Source organism: Sciurus vulgaris (genome assembly GCF_902686455.1).
Source record: "Sciurus vulgaris genome assembly, chromosome: 5".
In the NCBI taxonomy this organism is placed as follows: domain Eukaryota; kingdom Metazoa; phylum Chordata; class Mammalia; order Rodentia; family Sciuridae; genus Sciurus; species Sciurus vulgaris.
The window spans coordinates 118,634,466-118,658,269 of NC_136465.1; the positions used below are offsets into that span (position 1 = coordinate 118,634,466).

Consider the following 23,804-nt stretch of genomic DNA (forward strand, 5'->3'; position numbering starts at 1 on the left):
ATGGAGCACAGATCCTAAAGAAGATACAAAGAAAGCTAGAGTAAGATTGATTCCATCTTATTCCTTACTAAACAAATAACTTCACACCCCACTGAAGTTTAAAAAAAAAAAAATCTTCAAAGAGTGTCTTTAATTTATGTAAGGACCAGAAGAGGGCTTATGGACCTATTCTTACTTGTATGCTCAGAGCAGAGAAGCTTTATACATATTTACACTCTTTGCTGCAGTCCCTATATTGGGCTATGTATTTGCCTATCCTGCAGAACTAAGTAGAATCTGATATACAGTTGGCCTTCAAAAGTATTTGTTGGCCATGACTAAAGAGGTTATATAGGAAAGGAAATGAAGTTTTGCTAACAATGAAGAAAATACTTTACCAGATAAAGGATGAACCTCACATAGTGGTTAGTCAACCACATCATAATCCCAGAGATTGCAGAGGCTGAGACAGGAGGATAGCAAGTTTGAGGACAGCCTCAGCAACTTAGTGAGGCTCTGTCTCAAAAAATAAAAAAGGCTGGGGATGTGGCTCAGTGGTTAAGCACCCCTGTGTTCAATCTCTGGTACCAAAAAGAGACTGAGAATGAAAGCTGGAAAGGACACAGGTGCAGAGACCAAGCTTTCTCCAACCTCTGCTGGAGATCTCCAGTTTAAATATAATAATATTCTCAAACCATGTTTCTCAGTAGCCACATTTCTGGTAAAAGTGGAGCAGTTTCTTGTGCTATCCTGTCTTGAGACAGTTGTGAATTACTTGCATCTGTTTCCACTAGAGGGCCTCATGCATTTATTCCTTTTCCTCTCTGACTCCCACCAAGCGTAAGTATATATTTTGTGTGTGTGGTATATGTATGTGTGTGTGTTCATATACGCAACACACATACACTCCCAGTCAGAGGTCTTTCCTCCCCCTCCTTCCACCTCAAGGGTCAGAGGGACTATTCCAGGAACTCAAAGGCTTTGTCATTCTGCCCTACTTCAAAGGAAGGGTAGGAGGGAGTTAAGGGTTGGGGTGGGACTAGGGAGCAGGACGCCTGGGTCCCCAGGTCTTAACAGTAAGTCTAGGCCTATGTCTCTCTCCCTTGCTCAACCAGCCTCAGCACCATCCATTGCTGCCTCAAGAGCCTTGACAGCTCCTGAACAGATTCTAGGCAAGAGAAACGGAAAGGATCTCCTTTTAGCCCCTATTTTTGCCTAGGGGCCTTCTGCATCACTTACCAAGTTCAGTGGGTAAAGTGGGAGGGTTAGGGCATAGAGGAATGGTGCACACAGACAAGACCACTCTTTGCATCCTAGAATTAGGGATGAACCAGACATAGGGAGGTGTCCTTAGTCTAGAGGAATAAATCTGAAAGGTTGGCAGATTGTCTCAAGAAGTTTCAAGCAGTGTCAAGCAAGCCATGCAAGAAGAGAAGTGACTGGATCTCAGGAGGTGTATGGAGTGTGGAACCTGGTCCTGCCCCTGTGGGAACGCCTGAGTGAGAAGTCATGGTGGATGGAAAGGAGTTGGGCAGGGAAGTCCAGGGTGGCAGCAATTAAGAGAGGGGAACTGAGAGGGGTGGTTGAACGGCTGTGAAGTTGTTCTTTTCAGCACCCTGCCTCCTATCTTAACTTCCTAGGTTTGGGATCAGGAGAGAGGCGTGCGTGATTAGAAAGAAGGGGAAATGGAAGCAGAGCTACCTCAAGCACCAGAAAACTAGAAGGAACGCAGGATCAGAGCCCTGGAGACATTTGGGGGACGGGGAGCAGGTTATGTTGAACTGGAAACCTGAAAACAGGCCCTCTAGTCTCGATGTTCCCAGTGTTGGGGGCGCGGGAGCTGCAGCCGGCAGGCTGGTGGGGGGCGGGTAGCTGTGTCGTCAGGAGTTGGGGCGGCCCCGTGGCTGCCGCGTCTGCCTGGCACGTCCCCTCCAGCCTAGCTCCAGCCCAGCTCCAGCCCAGCTCCAGCGCCAGCGCCAGCACTTCAGCTCCGACCGCGCGCCCTCCTGGGGCAAGGTAGAGACCCCGCCCTTCCCACGCTTTCCCACCGGAGTAGGAGGCGGGCCGCAAAAGGGGTCGCCTCACGGGCTGGGTTAGGGCTGCCGGGCCCCGAAGGAGGAAGCGTGACAGCTGGAGCGGGTGGCTAGAAGGGTTTGCTCTGGGACGCCGCGGGCAGCGGGAGGGTTGGGCCAGAACCGCGTAGGCAGCGTTTCCACAGACATTTTCCTCCATCCCTCCTAGTCACTCGGAAGGATGATGAAGCTCTGTTCCTTGGGGACCCGACTCGGAGTAAAGTCCCTTTTGGAACCTCCACAGTGCCGCACAGGTGGAGAAGGGTTTGGCCTCCTGGTCTCCAACTTCCCATCCCTATCCTTTCCACACCTGTCACCAGCCAGTTTCTAAAAAATCCCTGATTCTGAATCCCACTTGTCAGCTTTAAATAAGAGAAATGAGTCTTATTGAGGAAAAATACAAATATTGTTAGACATCTCTTCAGCCTAACATTCAAGGCCACATCCCCCAACCATGCCAATATCGTAACTTCCTCCAGTACTACGCAATGACACCCTCCACACTCTTACCACCCCCTTAACCAGGCAACACTATCATCTTCGATGTTTGTAGAGGTTTAATGAATTTTGAGGCTGCAAGCCAAATAATTCTCTCTCCAGGACCACTGACTTACAGTAGCAGGGATGGACAGGGAATAATGGACCTTTTTTCAGTCTTGGGAGAGGAAGAGGATACAGTCCCTGATAGAGTTAAGAGATTCAGAGATCCAGGTAATCAGGCCTGGGCTCTCAAACTAGGAGTGCCTGCCCCTTGGGGATTCTTGCTGGGACAGCCTGAATGTCCTGGGGACATAGCTAATTCTTGAGTAATGATCAGCTTATGACCTGGAATGTGAGCAATGAATACTAAAGTGAAAAGGAAACTTTAAATGTTATCACTGGTTTTAGAAATAATAGTTATCTCTTGGTTAACAGCAATTTTAGTATTTGATGTTTAAAATTAGATCTAGAGAGTGAGAAAAACTAAGATTCAGTGGGATGGAGTATATCTGACAGTCATTCTCTGTCTAAATCTTAGTTTCCTCCATTCTCTTTTTTTGTATGTTCAAGATGGAGTGTGTGTGTGTGTGTGTGTGTGTGTGTGTGTGTGTGTGTGTGTGTGTGTGTTGGAGGGGGGTGTTTCGCAATGTTGTCCAGGCAGGGCTAGAATTCTGGATCCTCCTGGCCTCAGCCTCCTGAGAAGCTGGATATAAAGGCGTGTGCTACTGTGTCCACTTGTTCAGTTTCCTCCTTTGTAAAATATGAGAATTGGCAACTCCCAGCTCTGAGGATGTTATAGCATTCTTCACCTTCAAATCAACTTCTTCCTTTTGCCCCAAGTTGGAAGAGGTAGGTAGAGAAACCAGAAGAGGGAAGGGTAGGGTGAGTCACAGATAGCTGGCAGGCGGGCAACAGACCCCACCCTTCTAGCCCTGGCATTCGCCTGGACTAGCCCAGGTCATAGCCTCAGGGTTGGGATGGAGTTGGAGGACAAAATTGGACTTGTTCCACATGTTTAATGGCCCAGGATCCTGCAGCTTGCTGTCCTTCACCCCCAGAGGCACCCAAACTTTCAGTGAGAGAAGTCAAAAGGAAGATTGAACAGATCCAGGAGCCCTATGCCCAAGGTCACAGCCCAGAAATGTCCTTGGACTCTGTCTAGTTTCTAAATATCCCAGAGCAAAGTGTAGGATTCTGACATTATTACATGCCTGTACCTGATATATATTTTTAAAGTGTGGAAGGTACACACCTGGGCTTCACTGCTGCTTGAAGTCCCTAGAACTTGTGTCTTCCTGGCTCAATGGCATCATTTTTCCTAATGTCCAGATATCCTTCTCTAGGTACTACTTTGTATAAGAATAATAGCTAATGTTTATTGAATTCTTTGTGCCTTGCAGTTTGTTGTGTACATTGCTTATATAATCCTATTTAATCCCCACTCTGTGACTGATTTCTCTAGGTGTCCATTTTACTGATGAAAAACTAAGGTTGGGCTGGAGACATAGCTCAGTGGCAGTATGCTTACCCAGAATGCATGAGGCCCTGGATTTGATCCCCAATACCACTAACACATACATGTACAATATTAAGATTCAGGGAGATGAAATGACTCATCCACAAGCTAGGACTTTAACCTAAGCCTAATTCAAAAGTCCATCCTCTCCCCCACCCACACACACACTAGGCATTAAATTCAGTGACTTGCCTATGCTAGGCAAGTGCTCTACCACTAAGCGACATTTACAGCCCTTTTTTAAATTATGAGACAAAGTCTCACTAAGTTGCCCAGGCTGACCTCAAACTTGGGATTCTTCTACCTCAGCTTCCCAAATTGCTGTGATAACAGGCATGTGCCACCACACCTGGCCAAAAGTCCATTCTCTTAGTTAATAACTAGTAGTTACTAGTATACAGTAATTACTACATACTACGTCTCTAGGTTTAAGGCCTGGGGAGCTAGGAATTTGAGTCATTGTGAAAAGAGAGACAATGAGAAGGGTCTTGCCCTCTCTTTTATTTTCTTTTGTTTGCTCTGTCACTTTCTCCTTCAGATTCTATTTTTCCAGAACTTTGGAGTCATCTAGGAATCCCCAGGGGTAATCAGAACAGCTAATTAAGCAATGCAGGCCCTATTGATACTACAATTGTTATATATTCATTAGATCTGTTGGCAGCAGAAGTTGAATTATAGTCATTGGTAAAGGCCAAATGGGCAATCTTTTCTCTAGGATGTCAGTGTCCCAGAACCCTCTTCTAAGCCATGGAAAAGGATGTTGTACTGCATACAGGTGGACAGCAGAGATGTCCCAAGGGCAGGGGTTGCAGAGAAGGTTCTTGCACCATCAGAAAGGAAGAGGGCGGGGCCCTAAAGGCCTCCCTGATGTGCCTGACCCAATAAGCCCCAAAGGAATAGATGGAAGTCAAGATATTGATGAAGTGACTCAATAAATGCTTTTTAGAATAATTTATTCATTTAACAACTATTGATTTACCACCTACTGTATGTGTTTCAAATTTTCTCATACTTTGCTGTTAGGTAGACACTCAGATATCCATTTTTTTTGGGGGGGGGGGTGGATACCAGGGATTGAACTCAGGGGCACTCTACAACTGAGCCACATCCCCAGCCCTATTTTGTACTTTATTTAAAGACAGGGTCTCACTGAATTGCTTAGTGCCTCTCCATTGCTGAGGTTGGTTTTGAACCCGTGATCCTCTTGCCTCAGCCTCCCCATCCGCTGGGATAATAGGCACGTGCCACTGAGCCTGGCTCTGCTATCCATTTAATCATACTCAGATTGACAGTCTCAAAATATGACTCCCCAGCTTTATATAATCATTTGTACAACCAATAATGAGCACTCACTCTATGATGGGTGCTCTTTTAGTTACTGGTGCTCTTTTAGAACAAGACTGACAAATTCTTGCCCTTATGGAACTCACATTTTAAAAAAATAATTATTTTATTATATTTATTTTTATGCAGTGCTAAGGATTGAACCCAGTGCCTCACACATGCTAGGCAAGCAGTCTGCCACTGAGCTATATAGCCTCAGATCTGGAACTCACATTTTGATACAAGAGAACAATAAATAAAATGCAAATTCCCAGTTCCTCGGGAGGCCAAGTTAAGAGATCACAAGTTTGAGGCCAGCATGGGCAATTTAGTAAGACCTTGTCTCAAAATAAAATAAAAATAAGGGCTGGGGATGTGGCTTAGTGGTGGTATGCTTGCCTAGCATACACCACAATCCCCAGCACCACAAGATATAAAATAAAATTAAATAAAATTAAAATAAAGTTTGTAGATGTAGCTCAGAAGCAGAATTTTCCTGCATTCAATCCCCAATAGCCCCTCCCCCACCACCACCACCCAGGACACACGCACAAAGAAGCAAATAGATAGGGAAGATAATTTATACTTGTGATAAATTCTATGAAGGGAACAAAGAAGGAATGCTCCTTTAAGATGGAACAATCCAGGGAGTTCTCTTGGAGGAACTGACATTTAAGTTGAGGCAAGAAGTTGGCTTTGCCAAGAATAGGGAAGAGTTGTCAGCGGTGCACACCTATAATTCCAGTGACTCTGGAGGTTGAGGCAGGAGAATTGCAAGTTTGAGGTCAGCCTCAGCAACTTAGTGAGACCCTGTCTCAAAATAAAAAGTAAAAAGGACTGGAGATATGGTTCAGTGGTAAAGTGCCTCTGGGTTCAATCCCCAGTGCCAAAAAATAAATAAATAATAAAAGCTTAACTTTTAATAACTACCATTTTTTTAGGTTTCCTGTATGCAAGACATTATACTAGGCATTTTTCATATATTATATTATTTAAGCTAATTGTGAAAGATAGGTACCATTCTCCCCATTTTACAGATTTAACTTGCCCAAGCCACACAGAGCTATCAGAGCTAAGAACTGGAATCAAATAGAATTGACTTTTAGTTCTGTTTGACTCTAAAATCATGCTGCACTATGTACTAATGTAATGTTTGATTATGTGATTTTTTTTTTTTTTTGGTACTGGGGATTGAACGCAGGGGTGCTTAACCACTGAGCCACATATCCAGAAACTGCCCCCCCCACACTTTTTTTTTTTTTTTAATTTTGAGTCAGGATCCCACTGAGTTTCTTCTGGCCTCGCTAAGTTGCTGAGGCTGGCTTTGAAGTCCAGCCTCAGCCTCCCAAGTCGCTAGGATTGCAGGTATGCACCACCGTATTTGGCTGTAACACGTAATTATTGTTATTGCTGTTATTGAATCATCAAGGCAAGTCTCTTTCTGCAACTTGGTTCCTGTTGGGGAGCGGAGTATAAGGGTCAGCAGGATCCACATGACAGCTCCTCCTTGGTTCCAATAGCAGAAAGTTGGGGCTCCCTGAAACACTGTTAAACCTAGCAGGATGGAAGGAAGACCCTGGCATCCGAGACTCCAGCACGCAGCTCCGTGGTCTAGCGCCTGGGAAATGAGGCTGGTGCACAGAGCATTCTTCCACTACCTCCTCCCAGCCCCGCGCGCCTGGGTCCCCGCCCTTTCCCAGTGGAGCTCCACGGGCGGGCGAGGCGGGGCCAGAGCTAGGGACCCAGCCACAGCCAGAGCTGGTTCTGTGTCGCGCGTCAGAAGCGCTAGAGGTCGTTGCGGGGCGTGGGTGGCTCGGGGAAGTGGGTGGCTGAGCGAAGCTGAGGACTCGGGCTACAGGTGGAGCAAGATGGGGTCCTGGCCTGGAAGGCGTGCTAAGGTAGTAAGAAACACCCGGAGGACTGGGACTGCAGACCTGAGATGGAAGAGAGCTCGGGCTGAGGAGACTGCAGAGACTGGGGGTGGTGGGAGAAAACGCAGAAACAGGCCAAAGACACATTCACATAAAAATATATAGACTGGTAAAGCAGGGGTGGAAGGTGGGGAGGTGATGAGGGTCAGCTGAATCAAGATGGATTTGCGGAGAAGTCAGAGTGGGAGAAGGATCCAAAAATAAGGGAGAGAAAGTAAGAAATGAATCAGAGAAGCAGAGATGGAGGACAGACTCTTTAAGCAAAAATAAAGGGAGGTAGGAAAGGGAGAGGTTTAGGGAGGGACACAGAGAGAAGGAAAGAACAGAAATCACAGTGGAAGTAAAGACTGAATGGAGTAGACAGAAGCAAAGAGATCCAAACTGTTGGCTTTTCTCCATTTAGCTCTTGTCATCTTTCTCCAGGACTACCCTCTGAAGAGGACAAAGCGCAGGAAGTACTATTACGAAGCTGCCTTTGTGGCCATCCTTAATAAAAACAGACAAATGGCCAAGGAGAGGGGCCTCTTAAGCCCTGAAGACTTTGCCCAGCTGCAAAAATACATGGAATGTGAGTCTTCCTCCCAGCTCTTCAGTTCTGGAGGTTACCCAAAGAATTCCTCTTTCTTCCCATTACATTCTCCATCATGCCCCAGTTTCCCCAGTTGATTTAAGCCAGTCTGTCAAATAGACCAATGACTGGGAAAGGGAGAAGAGGAGATGGAGAGATGCCTGAGGTCTCAGCTCTCTACCTACTTCTGCATACCTCAACTGCTTCTTGCAGGCCTCAGAAAAGAGTGATACCATGTTAGAGGATCTGAAATGTTTCCCCCTCTGTATTTCTGTGTTTCTCCTTGGAAGTTCTTCCTTCATCTCATTCAAATCTTTTTTCCTACTAGATTCCTGGGTGGGACTCTGGCAGAAGGCCAGGAGAGCCAAGCTGTACTAATAATTTTCTTCTCTTACTCTCTTCACACCTAGACTCCAACCAAAAGGTCAGTGACGTCCTAAAACTCTTCGAGAATGACAAGATGGCCAAATATCTCCAAGGAGATGTGAGTGGCAGCTGGGAATTGCATTCCTTGATCAACTTTTTCCATCTTCTTCTTTTTTATTTTATTTATTTTATTTTTTTAATTTTTTTGCCACTCCATTGGGATCCCCACTTCCAGGGATTATTCCAAGCTACGCTTGCCAGCTTGCCTCAAAATGCCCCATTGTCCATTGTCACTGCAGCTATTGCTTTAAGACAAAATAAGAGATCCTTTGGATCTGGCCCAAGAAACCATATTCCTGTTTCAAATGCCTCTCAGCTTTACATTTCCTGTATCTGGGCCCACTATTCCTAGTGCTTCTGTCCCCAACTCCTATCCTGCAGACTCCCCAGAGTAATGCTCACTTTCATCACAGGCCATTGGGTATGAGGGATTTGAGAAATTCCTGAAAATCTATCTGGAAGTGGATAATATTCCCAGTCACCTAAGCCTGGCACTGTTTCAATCCTTCCACACTGATCACTGCTTAAACGAGACTGTAAGGAAAGGTATGGCTCACGGTAGGACTGGGCTGGGCCTGTAGAAGAAAAGTAAAATTAGTGTGTGTTTGAGGATGAGGTTGAATTGAGTCACATGTTGAGTGGGTCAGGCTGTACTAGGAGTTAGCTGGAGGAAAGTTAAAGGGGAGAGTTGTAATAAACAAAGGAGAAGAGAACCAAAGTGGAGGGCCCTGACCTCAGATCTGTACTTTTTTGTAGCAAATGTGGTGTGTCTCAGTGATGTCTCCTGTTACTTTTCCCTCCTGGAGGGTGGCCGACCAGAAGATAAGCTAGAATGTGAGTTGCTATTCTGGACTGGGAGAGGGGAGAAAATGTGAAGAAAAAGGGAGGTATATTCATTCCCTCATTTTTTCAGGATCTCTAAAGGCTGACAGGGCCAGACAAAGGTGGTCCCAGAGATTAGGCCCACTTCCTTGTTCTTCCAGACTATTTACACCTAATGTCATCCCTCATAGTCGCTCAAGTACCCATGTCTTATACATTCTTACGCAGGCAGCCTGGGATGTTCTTGGGATATGGGAGTGTGTGCTATCTCCCCTATCTGATTCACTGAAGGTGGCATCCATGCCTGCTCCCCACCCCCCTTTTTGTCTCCTTTCTCAGTTCCACCCCCAAGTTCTAGGCTCTTCACTCAAAAGTTTTCTCCCTATCTCTGTTTCCCTATATTCTGGTGTGAATTATTTAGTTATCTCTCACAAACTGACCCCAGCCCCCCTAAAACACCCCACAGTCACCTTCAAGCTGTACGACACGGACAGAAATGGGATCCTGGACAGCTCAGTGAGTTGTGGGACCTGTATGTTGGGCAAGGGAGTGTGTGTCCATTTGTCTGTGCCTTCCTGCCCCAACTCTTCCAGGGTAAAAAGCAGAGAAGGGGCTGGGAATCTAGCTCAGTGGTGGAGTAATTGCCTGGTATGTTCAAGGCCCTGGGTTCAATCCTCAGCACTGAAAAAAAAAAAAAAAAAAAAAAAAAACATATATATAGAGAGAAGGCTAGGAGAAGACATTAAATCCCCTAGGGACTAAATTTGGGAGTAGGTCCTAAGCTCTTAACACCTAAAAAAGAAGGCTGGAGACATGAACTGGAGACTGCCTTGCAAACATACAAACACATTTATTTACTTGGCAGAGACACCTGAGAATGAGAGGTAGGTCTGGGAATAGAACCCAGAAACCCTAATTTCTGGAGAGGAGTTTGGGGTAGCAGTAGCGATGGGGGTGTGGCTGTGGCTCTTGTCCTCTTTGCCCCAGGAAGTGGAAAGAATCATACTCCAGATGATGCGAGTGGCTGAATATTTGGATTGGGATGTGTCAGAGCTGAGGCCGGTAAGGCAGTTCTTTCTTCCTGTCCCTTCTTGTATCTTCTTCCTTGGTGATCCTATATCTATCTGCCTTACCCTGTTTCTGATGGGCCACCTGGTTTCCTTGGCTAGGATGGTTGTGCTGGGTATCCCAGGAGACATGGAGAGGTCTCTGAGGGGCCACTCACACCAAAGTCCCTTCCCACTTTCTGCTCAGATTCTTCAGGAGATGATGAAAGAGATTGACGACGATGGCAGTGGTGCTGTCTCCCTAGCTGAGTGGGTCCGGGCTGGGGCCACCACTGTGCCGCTGCTAGTGCTGCTGGGGCTGGAGATGGTGAGTGGAGGAAGCTTGTGAGAATGAGTTAGACTTGCCACAGATTTGCCCTCTAAGGGTTTAGACACTCCCTAGCATCCTCTGTGCCCTCTCAGACGCTGAAGGATGATGGGCAGCACATGTGGAGACCTAAGAGATTTCCCAGACCAGTCTACTGCAACCTGTGCGAGTTGAGCATTGGTCTTGGCAAACAGGGGCTGAGCTGTAACCGTGAGTGATGGGACTTGGGAGTGTGGGAGAAGAGGGGAACCCAACTATCTGTGGGAGCATGGCACTCTGAACTTAGACAGACATGGGGTTTAATACTGGATTGTGCCACTGACTAGTTATATGATCTCAGGAAAGCCATGTAAATTGTTGTTTTATGGTGCTGGGGATCAAACATGCATCTTCTTTAAGCTTTAGTTTCTTCTACTGAAAATAAAGTAATTGTGAGCATTAAATAGATTGATGCAAAAAAAAAAAAAATGTGCTTCACATCCAAGCATAGTGGTGCACACCTGTAATCCCAGCTATTCGAGAGGCTGAGGCAGGAGGATCACAATTTCAAGGGTAGTTTCAGCAATTTAGCAAGACCCCATCTTAAAGTATAAAATAAAGAAGATTGGGATATAACTCAGTGGTACAGCACTCCTGAGTTTAACCCCCCAGTATTGCAGTACAAGAAAAAAATAAAGAGAAGTGCTTTACGTGGTGTAATCACATACTATAAAATGCAATAAAGGGGCTGGGATTGTGGCTTAGTGGTAGAGCGCTTGCTTTGCACATGTAAGGCTCTGGGTTTGATCCCCAGCACCACGTAAAATGAATAAAATAAAATAAAGATTGTGTCCATCTACAACTGAAAAAAAAATTTTTAAATGCAGTAAAAAGTAGTTAGCTAGGCACAGTGGTGCACACCTGTAAATCAAATGGCTTGGGAGGCTGAGGCAGGAGGATACAAGTTCAAAGCCAGCCTCAACAATTTAGCAAGATTCTAAGCAACTTACCAAGAACCTGTCTCAAAATAAAAATTTTAAAAAGGCTGTGGATGTGGCTCAGTGGTTAAGCACCTCTAGGTTCAATCCCTGACACCCTCCCCCACCACTCACAAAAAAAGGTAGTTATTAGCAGAATTTGGTGCATACGCCTGTAATCCCAGCAACCAGGGATGCTGAGGCAGTAGGATTGCAAATTTGAGGTCAGTCTCAGCAATTTAGTGAGACCCTGTCTCAAAACAAAATTTAAAATGGGGGTGGGGATGTAGCTCTGTGGTAGAATTCCCATGGGCATAATCTACAGTATCAATCAATAAATAAATATTAGTTATTATTAATGTAGTTATTCCTAGGCCTCCCCTATATCATCCAGTTCAATTCCTGGCTGGTCCATGGATGGTGTGAGGACAGGCATTGGGCAGTAGTTGCTTTTTTAGGAGGAGAAGTGAGAAAAAGACACAGGTCTTGGAGGTGAACACCATCCCCCCCCCCCAAAAAAAAAAAAAAAAGAGAAAGAAAAAGAAAACTTAATCCTCTGCTACACCCTTGAAAGCAAGGAATTAGGAGTCTTGTTCCAGAGAGTGACCCTTTCTCCCAAGTAAGGAGCAGATGTGGAGAAGGACTGCAGCTAAGGTTCTCACCTTCTTCCCTCTCCCCCAGTCTGTAAGTACACTGTTCACGACCAGTGTGCCATGAAGGCCCAGCCTTGTGAAGTCAGCACCTATGCCAAGTCTCGGAAAGACATTGGTGTGAGTGACCCCTCGAAGTTTCTCCCACCCTTTGGACCCGGTCCTTGGCTTGTTGCTCCCCTCAGCCTCTCCCTCCCCCAGTCTTTGCAGACTAGGGACTGCCTTTCTCCCCAAGGTCCAATCACACGTGTGGGTGCGAGGAGGCTGTGAGTCTGGGCGCTGCGACCGCTGTCAGAAAAAGATTCGAATCTACCACAGCCTAACCGGGCTGCATTGCGTGTGGTGCCACCTAGAGGTTAGTGGGAGAGGTATCCCTCCAGTCTATGCCTTCAGGTCTCTCCTCAAGGGGCCCTCCACAGGCCTCCCCGACCCCACCTCTCTTACGAGGGCTCTCTTTCCAATCCATATCCCCAGATTGAGAGGTGGTAGAGCCCCTTGCGTGATCCTGTGTGCACATCTTGTCTTTCAGATCCACGATGATTGCCTTCAAGCCGTGGGCCCTGAGTGTGATTGTGGGCTGCTCCGGGATCACATCCTGCCTCCATGTTCCATCTATCCAAGCGTCCTGGTGAGACACATAGAATGCCATTTAGAACAGGAGACCCTGTACTTTTAGGATTCAAGTCAGGCCCATCTGCTTAGAGATTCATATACAATCCAGTTCCCCTTCCTCTTGTTTTGCTCCCCTCCCAGGCATCTGCACAGGAGCGCAAAAACATCAAAACAATCCAGAAGAGCACAGATGACTTAAATTTGTGTGCCTCTGAAGCTCTGCGGGTACAGGACTGAGGTCTTGGGCTTCATGGTGGGGCCAGTTTTTGACTGGGGCTGGCATGGGAGGAACTGAAGTGGGAAATCCTTGGGGAGTGGTGCCTGCTTTCTAAAGGCTCCATCTGGTAGGAGAAGAGAGGGGAATAAGGAGGGGAAAAGCTTTTGGGAAATGTCAGTCCTCTGCCCTTGTCTCTAGGACCCACCTTAACTCTGACAAAATCCTGCTTTCTTTATTATTTTTTCCCCACCTGCAGATTGACCCTGTTTCTAACACCCACCCACTTCTAGTCTTTGTCAACCCCAAGAGTGGTGGAAAGCAGGGACAGAGGTGAGGAAAAAAGACATTGGGTCTTTCTCAATGGAGAGGGAGGGCCAGAGCTTGGAGGGAGAAAGGGAATTTGTTCATCTAGAGGGGTCACCTTGAGGAATACATCAAGAGGGGTGCAGAATTTTACTCTCCCCTTGTTTCTGCCATGAGCTTTCCTTTTTTTCCTCACACAGGGTGCTTTGGAAGTTTCAGTATATACTAAACCCTCGGCAGGTGTTCAACCTCCTAAAGGATGGTCCTGAACAAGGGTGAGTATAGGTTAGGGACTATATCACAGTGTTTTCGTGTATCTGTATATGTTGAGAGAAAACAATAAAGAGTGCATATTGAGAGAGGAGGCCTAGGGGAACCCAAGACACCTGAATTTGGAATGCTTATTTCCCTAAAGTATCTCCTCCTCTCAGCTCTCTGACCCATCTTTTTCCTGTTTTCAAAGGATGAAGATACCATTTTTTCCCTAACCACTAGCTATAACTTTGTCCTTTTCTCTGTCCTTACTAGAAATTCAAGTCTTTTTTTACTTTTAAAAATTATTGCCGGGCACAGTGGCCACACGCCTGTAATCCTAGCAGCTTGGAGGCTGAGGCAGGAGGATCTCAAGTTCTAAGCCAGCCTCAGCAAAAGCAAGGTGCTACGAAGCTCAGTGAGACCTGTCTCTAAATAAAATACAAAATAGAGCTGGGGATGTGGCTCAATGGTTAAACACCTGTGGGTTCAATCCCTGGTACCAACAAAAAAGAATTGTTAATTTTTAAGGTGCTTGGGATAAAACCCAGGGCCTCATGCATGTTAGGGAAGTACTCTACCACTGAGCTACATCCCAAGCCCAAACCTCAAGTCTTTTGACAAAGGGGAAGAAGGTCATAGGAATGAGACACAGAAGTAATCTGCCCATCCAGGAATTGGGTAGCCCCAGTCCTATTATCCTTCATTTTTCTCTCTCCCATTTTATCTCAGGCTCAGATTCTTCAAAGATGTTCCTGACAGCCGTATTTTGGTGTGTGGTGGAGACGGCACAGTAGGCTGGATTCTAGAGACCATTGGTCAGTGTAAGGAGAGGCTCTAGGCGGAAGATGGGGGCAGTGGTGTTCCAGAACCAACTCTCCCCATATATCTCTTCACCTGCCTCCCCAGACAAAGTCAACTTGCCTGTTGTGCCTCCTGTTGCTGTGTTACCCCTGGGCACTGGAAATGATCTGGCTCGTTGCCTAAGATGGGGAGGAGGTAAGTGTTTGGAAATTGCTAGGAATTGTAGGGAATTGATTAGGAAGGGAAAGTCATGCAGAGATTAATCTAGACATCTGGTATAGAAAGAGCATTGGGGAAAAAGAGGCACAGATGGGTGGGTACCAAAGTGGAACACCTAAAAGAAGAGAACTTTGGAAGAAATATGGAAATTATTCTGAGCCTAGAAGGGCCAATGGTGACAGTCTTCTTTCCTATAAGCCTAAAAATAAATGTCTGTCTCTCCTAAACAATTCTTAGGGTTTGGAGGGCCAAGGAATATAATGGGGGTAGATGGAACAAGGTGGGAATAAGGAAGATTGTGTAAGAGCTAAGCCAGATGATGAGTGATGGAGCTAGAAGGGAGCTTGTCCATGATTCATTCATTCATTCAAATGATGAACCAGGTGGTCATTCATTCATTCACTATCATTTCTGAGTCTATTATAGTAGTCTCCTAGCTGCACTCCCATTTCTAATCTTATTCCTTTCAAAGAAAAGAGTTTTAGGAATGGTGTCAGTAGATGAAATGGTCAGAATAAGGCAGATTGTGTTTGAAGTGTTTTGGTATTGAAGCTATTATGTTCAGAGTTCAACTTCAAAATCTCACTGCAGATTAGGTAATAAAGGTATGCTAAAGAGAGTAGAAGGAATCCTAGATGGGGAAGGTGGTAAAGGCCAGAGGAGCCACCAAACAACACAGTGGTGCATATGATTGGACCCTAGCTGTAAGGTGGGAGATGGACAAAGGGAGGACTCCGTTGATCCAGGTATAGATTATGGAGGCTATGAATGCTGTGCTGAAGAATTTTATCCACACCCTGCCAGAGAGTGTAAGCTGAAAGCCCATGGAAGTGATTTTGTATTATTTTGTTTGCCTTGCAGTGTTTTCAGTTTCTTTGAACTTCATTATTTCTTTTTTCCTTTTTTTTTTTTTTTTTTTTTTTTTGGTACTGGGCATTGAACCCAGGGGCACTTTATCACTGAGTTACATCCCCAGTCTATTTTGTTTTTTTATTTTAAGACAGGGTCTGTCTAAGTTGCTGTGGGTGACCTTGAACTTTGTGATCCTCCCGCTCCAGCCCTCAGTTGGAATCACTTTTTTTTTTTTTTTTTTTAGTGGCACTAGGGATTAAACCCAGTGGCACTCTACCACCAAGCTCCATCCCCAGCCCCTTTTTATCTTTTATTTTGAGGCAGGGTTTTGCTAGCTTGCTGAGGCTGGACTCAAACTTGCCATTTTCCTGCCTCAGCCTCTTTAGTCACTAAGATTATAGGTGTGTTCCACGGTGCTCAGCTTAACTTGATTATTTCTTTCTTTCTTTTTTCTTTTCTTTCTTTTTTTTTTTTTTTTTTTTTTTTTGTGTGTGTGGTACTGGGCACTGAACCCAGGGCCTTGTGCTCGATAGGCAAGCACTCTGCCAACTGAGCTATATCCCCAGTCCTTGATTATTTCTGAAGGAGGGCGTGTATTCTTCAATTCTCCACAATTCCCTTGTTCCCTGTTAGTCACTCATTTACTTTACCTTTGAAGCCACTGAGGCATTTGAGGTATGTAGACATATGATTACTTTTTTTTTTTTTGGTGATACTAAGAATTGAGTGCCCAGGGCTTCTTGCATTCTAAGCAAATACACAGCTACTGACCTACATTCCTAGCCGTTTTCTTATTTTGAGATAGGATCTTCCTGAATTGCTGAGGCTGACCTCACTCAAACTTGCAATCCTCCTGCCTCAGCCTCCTGAGTGACATGCACCACTGTGTCCAGCCATATAACGCCCCCAAAATTTTTTTACCAGTTTTCAAGTCGGCAACATCTAACTTTTTCATTTATGGTATTATTCACTTTGATATTAGGTACTTTGAATCTTCACTGTGTGGTCTACAAACGAGACTCTCAAAAGCAGTTTTCTGCTGACTAACCTGAATAATGACTCTAAGAATATAAATGAAAATTATATGTTAACATTTTAAAAAATCATAAGGTTTGAAGAGAGGAAGATGAAAGGAATGTCACAGTGAGAGCTCTGGGGAGGATAGATAAGAGGGGAGGAAAGAGATAGTATAGGAAATTACCTTTATTACAGTGGTTCAGATAAGAGAGGATGAACATGAAGGCAAAGAACAGCAGTGGAGTTAATGAGATGGAAGCAACAGCACTTGATAACTGATGGGTCATAGAGGAGGAGGTAGAGATAAGCGGAGGACATTCTAGGTTTGTGGACTGAGATGAGCAGATGGGGGTGCCATTTGTTATGATAGGGAATATACAGGCAAGACCATTTTAAGAAAGATTCACTTTTGGACATGTGGAGCTGAGATGTCATTGGAACGACCAGATGGAGATATTGTGGTGGGAAGATAGAAATAGATGTCAGGAATTTAGAAGTCAGGGATAGAGATACATGTTGGAGAGTCATCTGCTCCCAGTGGTAATTAATAGCCTGACAGTAGATGAGATTACCCAAGGAAAGAGGTAAGAAGGTAGATAAAGACAGCAAGATCCTGGTAAACACCATATTTAATGGCTGAGCAGAAAAAGAGGAATTATTAAATAGTTTATATTAGTGTCCCATTTCTTGCTGTTAGAAATTATCATAAATGCTGGCCTAAAGTAACACATATTTATTGTCTCACAGTTCTGGAAGTTATAAGTCCACAATAGCTCTCACTGGGCTGAAATCAAGGAATTGACAGAACTGTTTTTCTCTTGAGGCCCTAAAGAAGAATCCTTCTCCTTTCCTTTTCCAGTTTCTAAAGGCTGCCTGCATCCCTTGGTTATGACCCCACTTCCAGCCAACAATGTTATCACTCTGATCTCTGCTTCTGTTGTCACCTCCTCTATGACTCTTCTCTCCTGCCTTACTCTTTCACTTTTAAGGACCCCTGTGATTACACTGGCACCATCCAGATAGTCCAGGATAATCTCCCATTCAAGATCCTTAATTTAATCACTTCTGCAGTCTCTTTTGCCATATAGGATTCTTTTTTATTTCTTAAATTTTACTTACTTGAGATGGGTCTCCCTATGTTGCCCAGGCTGGCCTAAAACTCCTGGGTCCAAGCGATCCTCTTGCCTTAGCCTTCATGTAGCTGGAATTACAGGTGTGTGCCACCATGCCCAACATCATTTTTTGTGTTTTTATGTGCATACACATGTATGTGACATTTTAACAAATAGTCACACTAGACTTATTGCTCTAGGACTTCTTTTTCTTTTCTTTCTTTTTTTTTTTTTTTTTGGTCCCAGGGTTTGAACTCAGGGTCACTCAACCACTGAGCACATCCCCAGTCCTCTTGTTGTATTTTATTTAGAGACAGGGTCTCACTGAGTTGCTTAGGGCCTCTCTAAATTGATGAGGCTGGCTTTTGAACTGGTGATCCTCCTGCCTCCCCAGCTGCTGGGATCACAGCCATGCTCCATCACACCCAGCTTAGGACTTTTTTTTCATTGAATATATCTTGGAGATCTTTCCATTCTAGTACATATAGATATGTACTAGATAGATTTAACTCTATATCCACAATATTTCAGAGCATGAATTTGCCATACTTTATATGACCCTCCCCTATTGATGGACATTTAAACTGTTTCCAATATTTCAGAGAGCACATCATCAAAGATTCATCTTTGTACATTGTATTAACTTCTGTAGGAGAAATTCCTAAAAGTGGAATTGCTTTGTCAAACTTTGTTCTGATTGTGTGTGTGTGTGTGTGTGTGTGTGTGTGTGTGTGTATGTGCATGGTTCTGGGATTGAATCCCACACTGACCTATACCTCCAGCCCTTTTTATTTTTGGTTTTGAGACTTGGTTTCCTTAAGTAGTCCAGGCTGGTCAACCTTAGGATTCTCTGGCCTCAGCCTCCTGAGTAGCTGAAATTATAGGCAGGCGCCACCATGCCTGACTGTTTCGATAAAAGTTGAAATGGCTTTGATAAAAATTGCCAAATTGCCTTCCAAAAATGAAGTGTTTTTGTTTTTATCTTCTCCCAATACTGAGGATTGAACCCAGGAGTACTCTACCACTGAGTTACATCCCCAGCCCATTTTATTTTATTTTATTTTATTTTATTTTATTTTATTTATTGGTACTGAGGATTGAACTCAGTGATACTTTACCACTGACTACATCCCCAATCTTTTTTATTTTTTATTCTGAAACAGGGTCTCACTAAGTTACTGAGGATAGACAAGGCTGGCCTCAAACTTGTGATCCTCCAGCCTCAGCCTCCTAAGAAGCTGAGACTTCAGTGTGATGAGTTATTATTTCATACTCCAACTAACAACAAATGAGAATGCCAGTTTACTCATAAACTCATGAACAGTTACTTTTCTTAATCTTATTATAATTTGTTAATCTGATAAACAAAAAGTTAACTAGTTGTTTTCTGTATCATTGAATTATTAGTAATATTGAGCATCTTTCTCATGCCTATTGGCCATTTGTATTTCTTCTGTGATAGGCTTATTTGTATTACTTGTCCATTTTTCTGTTGCCTTTAATACAGCGATTTGTAAGGGGTCATGTGTGTGTATGTGTGTGCGCGCGCGTGCACACGTGTGTGGTGCTGAGAAACAAACTCAGGGCCTCAGGCATGCTAGGTAAGTGCTCTACCATGGAACTATACTCCCAGCCCTATAAGCATTTTTTGAATGCTTAATCTGTTGTATGTGTTTTTTATCCTTGTTTATATATGTGTTTTAGGTATGTGTTTATTTAACTATACAAAAGTTTAATTTTTTTCTTTTATACCAGGGATTGAACCCAGGAATGCTTAACCACTGAGCCACTTTTTATTTTTTAACCCAAATCCTTTTTTTTTTTTTTTTTTAATTTTGAGACGGGATCTTGCTAAGTTGCTTAGGGCCTCATCAACTTGCTGAGGCTGGCCTTGAACTTGCAATCCTCCTGCCTCAGCCTCCTGAGTAGATGGGATTACAGGCGTCTGCCACTGGGCCAAAAGTTCAAATTTTAATATAATTGCATTTATCCATCTTTTTTTTGGTTCCTAGGTTTTTATTCTGCTTCAGAAAGTCTTTTTCATCCAAGCATTCACTCATTTTATTCTAGCACAAATCCTATTTTTTGTTTGTTTGCTTTTGCTTATTTTGTTTACTGGGGATTGAGCCAGGGCTTTGCACATGCTAGGCACGTGGTCTACTACTGAGCTCTATTCCCAACACTACTGCTTTATTTTTTATACTTAAATTCTTTGCTTCATCTTGGTTTACAAAGTGACTTCTAGCCAGGTGCAGTGGTGCACACCTGTAAACCCAGTGGCTTAGGAGACTGAGGCAGGAGGATCATGAGTTCAAAGCTAGCTTCAGCAATTTAGTAAGACCCTAAACAATTCGGTGAGACCCTGTTTCTAAATAAAATATAAAAAAAGGGCTGGAATGTGACTCAGTGGTTAAGTGCCCCTGAGTTCAATCCCTGGTACCAAATAAATAAATAAGGAAAATAAAATTTAACATCTAGCACCACTTATACTCTTATTTTTCCCTATTTATTTGAAATATTATAGTATGCTAAATCCCCAAATATGTTGAAGTCTATTTGGGAAACTATTTTTTTTTTTTTAAGTTCTGAGGCCTCATACATGCTAGTTAAATACTCTACCATTAAACTACATCCTCAGCCCTTTAAAAAAATTTATATATTTTTTACTTTGAGGGGGATACTGAGGATTGAATGCCAGGCATTTTACCACTGAGCTATATCCTGTTATTTTTTAATCTCTTATTTTATTTTTATCTTTATTATTTAATATTTATTTATTTATTTGTTTGTTTGTTTATTTATTTATTCAGTGCTGGAGATAGAATCCAGGGCCTTGCACATATTGGGCAAGCTACCACTGAGCTACATTCCCAGCTTATTTTTTTATTTTGAGACAGGGTCTCACTAAGTTGCTGAGGCTGGCCTCCACCTTGCAATCTTCCTACCTTAACCTCCTGAGTAGCTGGGATTACAGTTGTGCATCACCACACCCAGCCCTATTCTTTACCATTAAATTGTTTGTTCTATTCATCGTGCCAGTATCACACTGTTTAGATACTTCCTTTACTCTGTGTTCTGTTTAGTGGAATGAGGCAAGAAAGCATAGGGAGTGAGAGAACTTGTCCTCATTTTTTACTCATCTTTTTCAGCACTTTCCTGGCTATTCTTTCCAATTCTCCAGATGAATTTTGGAGCTGTTTTTGTTTGTTTTGATTAGGGGATTGAATCCAACGTGCTTAACCAGTGAGCCACATCCCCAATGTTTTTTTACATTTTATTTGAAGACAGGGTCTCACTGAGTTGCTTAGGGCCTTGCTAAGTTGCTGAGGCTGGCTTTGAACTTGAGATCCTCTTGCCTCAGCCTCCTGAGCTGCTGTAATTACAAGTGTGCCCCACTGTGCCCAACAAGGCTGACCCCTCTTAACCTAGGTCCACAGAGACTGCACACCCTAACCCTTTCACTGTTGATGGCTAGGAGATTCTGCAAAATCAGAGCAGAGGTCCTTGGGGATTTGCAGAGCTGGGGCTAAGAGGAGAGCACTGGAAGACTCAGGGCTCAGTGCTAATCTGTCTTCTCCACCTTTAGGGTATGAAGGACAGAATTTGGCAAAGATTCTCAGGGATTTAGAGATGAGTAAGGTGGTACATATAGATCGATGGTCCCTGGAAGTGATACCACAACAAACTGAAGAAAAGAGTGATCCAGTCCCCTTTCAAATCATCAATAACTACTTCTCCATTGGTGTGGTCAGTGGACTGGGGCACAGGGGGAAGGGTGGAAGGTGGGGGTTAAGCAGGCAGAGCCTGGAGGAGGACAGAAAGGGAAGGGAGAGGTTAAGGAAGCAGTGTTATGGGTAAATTGTGAATGGAGTACAATGATGTGGAGCTACAAAAAAAATATGGAACATGCTGCACCCTGACTAGAGGGGAGGGAGAAAAGAGAGAGAGAGAGAGAGAGAGAGAGAATGCTCTGTGCTGAGATAAGACCAACTTCTGATATCATATGCCCTTAACTCTCCAGGATGCTTCCATTGCTCACAGATTCCACATCATGCGAGAGAAATATCCTGAGAAGTTCAATAGCAGGTGAGGGAAAAGTGGAGTGGTATGTATGGGCACACACGGTGTCAGGGACTGGATTCGTGACCAAATTTGACTCAGAATGTTTAGATGGGCAGTGACCCCTCTAGGAACCCATCCTCCTTAAAAAAAAAAAAAAAAAAAAAAAAAAAAGTTACCCTTGTTCCCTTGGAGTTGGGAAATTGATGCTCTTCCCTGTTATTTACCACCTCTATCCGCACTGTATATATAACCTATTCCCTCCCTACTGGGCCTTGTGTTGGGGCTGATACAGAATGAAGAACAAGCTGTGGTACTTTGAATTTGCCACATCTGAATCTATCTTCGCAACATGCAAAAAGTTAGAGGAGTCTTTGACAATTGAGGTGTGTATGATGAGACCCAACTCTACATCCTTTCTGCTTTTTTTTTTTTTTTTTTTGGGGGGGGGGTGCTGGGGATCAAACCCAAGGTCTTGCTTAGGGCAAGCACTCTACTGAGTTATCTCCCCAGCCCTGCTTTCTGCTTCTTATAGCCAACCAAGTCTATTTTTTTATGTGGTGCTGAGGATTGAACCCAGTGCCTCATATGTGCTAGGCAAGTGCTCTGCCACTGAGCTACAGCCCCAGCCCCTACTTCCTGTATCTTGAACCTATACTTCTTTGACCTCCCAGCTCTCCAACCTTGACTTCCAAAGTCTTCAAGATGCACTAATCCAGGGCTGGGGAGATAGCTCAATAGGTACAATGCTTACCTTGCAAGCATAAGGCCCTGGGTTCAATCCCCAGCACCGCAAAAAAAAAAAAAAAAAAAAAAGATGCACTAGTCCCTTTTTCCTTTCATCTCTTGCAAACCTCCACATTTTGGCCTTCCTATTTTGTTACGTGGTCAAGGGAACAGTCATATTCATGATTATGCCATGAGGTGAGGACCTATGCTTTCCCCAACTGCGGTTGTGCCCCACTCCCTTCAGATCTGTGGGAAACCGCTGGATCTGAGTAACCTGTCCCTAGAAGGCATCGCAGTGCTGAATATCCCTAGCATGCACGGTGGCTCCAACCTCTGGGGTGATACCAAGAGACCCCAGGGGGATATCTATGGAATCAACCAGGCCTTGGGCACAGCAGCTAAAGTCATCACTGACCCTGATATCCTGAAAACCTGTGTACAAGGTGAGAGGAGTACCCTTGGGAGTTGAGTGGGCAGGACTAAGGAGAAGATGTAACTCCCTTTGGGAGAACCCTGACTCTATAAAACTTATCTCCCTACTTCTCACTGCAGACCCAAGTGACAAACGACTAGAAGTAGTGGGACTGGAGGGTGCAATTGAAATGGGCCAGATCTATACCAAGCTCAAGAGTGCTGGACATCGGCTGGCCAAGTGCTCTGAGATCACCATCCAGTAAGGAAGATTCCAGTCAGTGATCCTGAGGGAAAGAGGGCAGAGGGCCATGGGAATGGTGGGAAGGGCTAGAGAAGAAAACATCTTCAGTGACAGAGGGTCTCAGGGTCAATCTGGGAAGCAGAGTTTTGGTATTTGGTCAGTACGGAAATCTCCATCAATCTTCCTTGATCTCTTGCAGCACCATAAAAACTCTCCCCATGCAAATAGACGGGGAACCCTGGATGCAGACACCCTGTACGGTAAGTATTGCATATGCCTGCCAAAAACTGAACCCTCAGGCCCCATGGATACTTAATTTTTATTCCACAACCTTCTTGGCTTCCTCCCAATACCCAAAGTTCCCCTCAACAGCCTTCCTCTAAAAGCCCAACTTCTCAGCCGTAGTCTCCCTACCAAGGCCTCCCCAGAACCCCAGCAGCCCACCCCACAGCACCACATCTTTCCCCCAAATCCCTGCTCCATCTCCAAGGTACTGGGTTCAGCCTCTGAACATGCTCCCTTTCCTTCCAGATCAAGATCACCCACAAGAACCAGATGCCCATGCTCATGGGCCCACCACCCCGCTCCTCCAATTTCTTTGGCTTATTTTCTTGTCCCCCTTAGCCTCCAACCCAGCCTTGAATCCACCTTCCTGTCCCTGAATTCAATTCCCTAGGCTCTGTACATTGCTGCCATACCCTCCTGCCAACTCAGGGGAGTATTCCTTTGCCCCCCCAGTATTTATTATCCTGATTCACCCATTTCCCCCCCACACACATACATATACACACACACACACCACAAACACATATGTTAAAAGTGCCTCTTCTAAATAAAGTGACTTTTTATTCCCACTGGGTTATCTGTTAAGTGATA

General features: G+C 44.4%; 1 protein-coding gene across 9 annotated transcripts; it reads left to right on the forward strand.

Annotated features, from left to right (window-relative positions):
* Window positions 1-1,238: 1,238 nt before the first annotated feature.
* Window positions 1,239-23,782, forward strand: DGKA (diacylglycerol kinase alpha). 9 transcript variants are annotated; one of them, XM_079140520.1, is made up of 25 exons: window positions 1,869-1,995; window positions 2,221-2,305; window positions 7,725-7,869; window positions 8,280-8,353; window positions 8,709-8,841; window positions 9,052-9,129; window positions 9,584-9,633; window positions 10,105-10,179; window positions 10,372-10,491; window positions 10,587-10,701; window positions 12,129-12,217; window positions 12,333-12,452; window positions 12,627-12,725; window positions 12,851-12,934; window positions 13,183-13,256; window positions 13,430-13,504; window positions 14,214-14,299; window positions 14,391-14,480; window positions 21,072-21,232; window positions 21,507-21,571; window positions 21,840-21,930; window positions 22,518-22,716; window positions 22,826-22,946; window positions 23,128-23,188; window positions 23,460-23,782. In XM_079140520.1, the coding sequence occupies exons 3-25, from the start codon at window positions 7,806-7,808 to the stop codon at window positions 23,550-23,552; spliced, it is 2,217 nt and encodes a 738-aa protein (XP_078996646.1). In that variant the 5' UTR covers window positions 1,869-1,995; window positions 2,221-2,305; window positions 7,725-7,805; the 3' UTR covers window positions 23,553-23,782. The 9 variants fall into 9 exon arrangements, with proteins under 9 accessions (XP_078996648.1, XP_078996645.1, XP_078996646.1 ...); XM_079140522.1 differs by lacking the exons at window positions 1,869-1,995; window positions 2,221-2,305 and adding an exon at window positions 1,239-1,478; XM_079140519.1 differs by lacking the exon at window positions 2,221-2,305 and having other exon boundaries at window positions 1,835-1,995.
* Window positions 23,783-23,804: the final 22 nt, after the last annotated feature.

Excerpts from the sequence above, each read along its gene's own strand:
- DGKA (XM_079140517.1), top strand. The coding sequence starts at position 6,933 with ATGGAAGGAAGACCCTGGCATCCGAGACTCCAGCACGCAGCTCCGTGG. Across the intron at positions 12,453-12,626 it reads GCGTGTGGTGCCACCTAGAG|ATCCACGATGATTGCCTTCA; the intron begins GTTAGTGGGAGA and ends CTTGTCTTTCAG. Across the intron at positions 14,481-21,071 it reads TTGCCTAAGATGGGGAGGAG|GGTATGAAGGACAGAATTTG; the intron begins GTAAGTGTTTGG and ends CTCCACCTTTAG.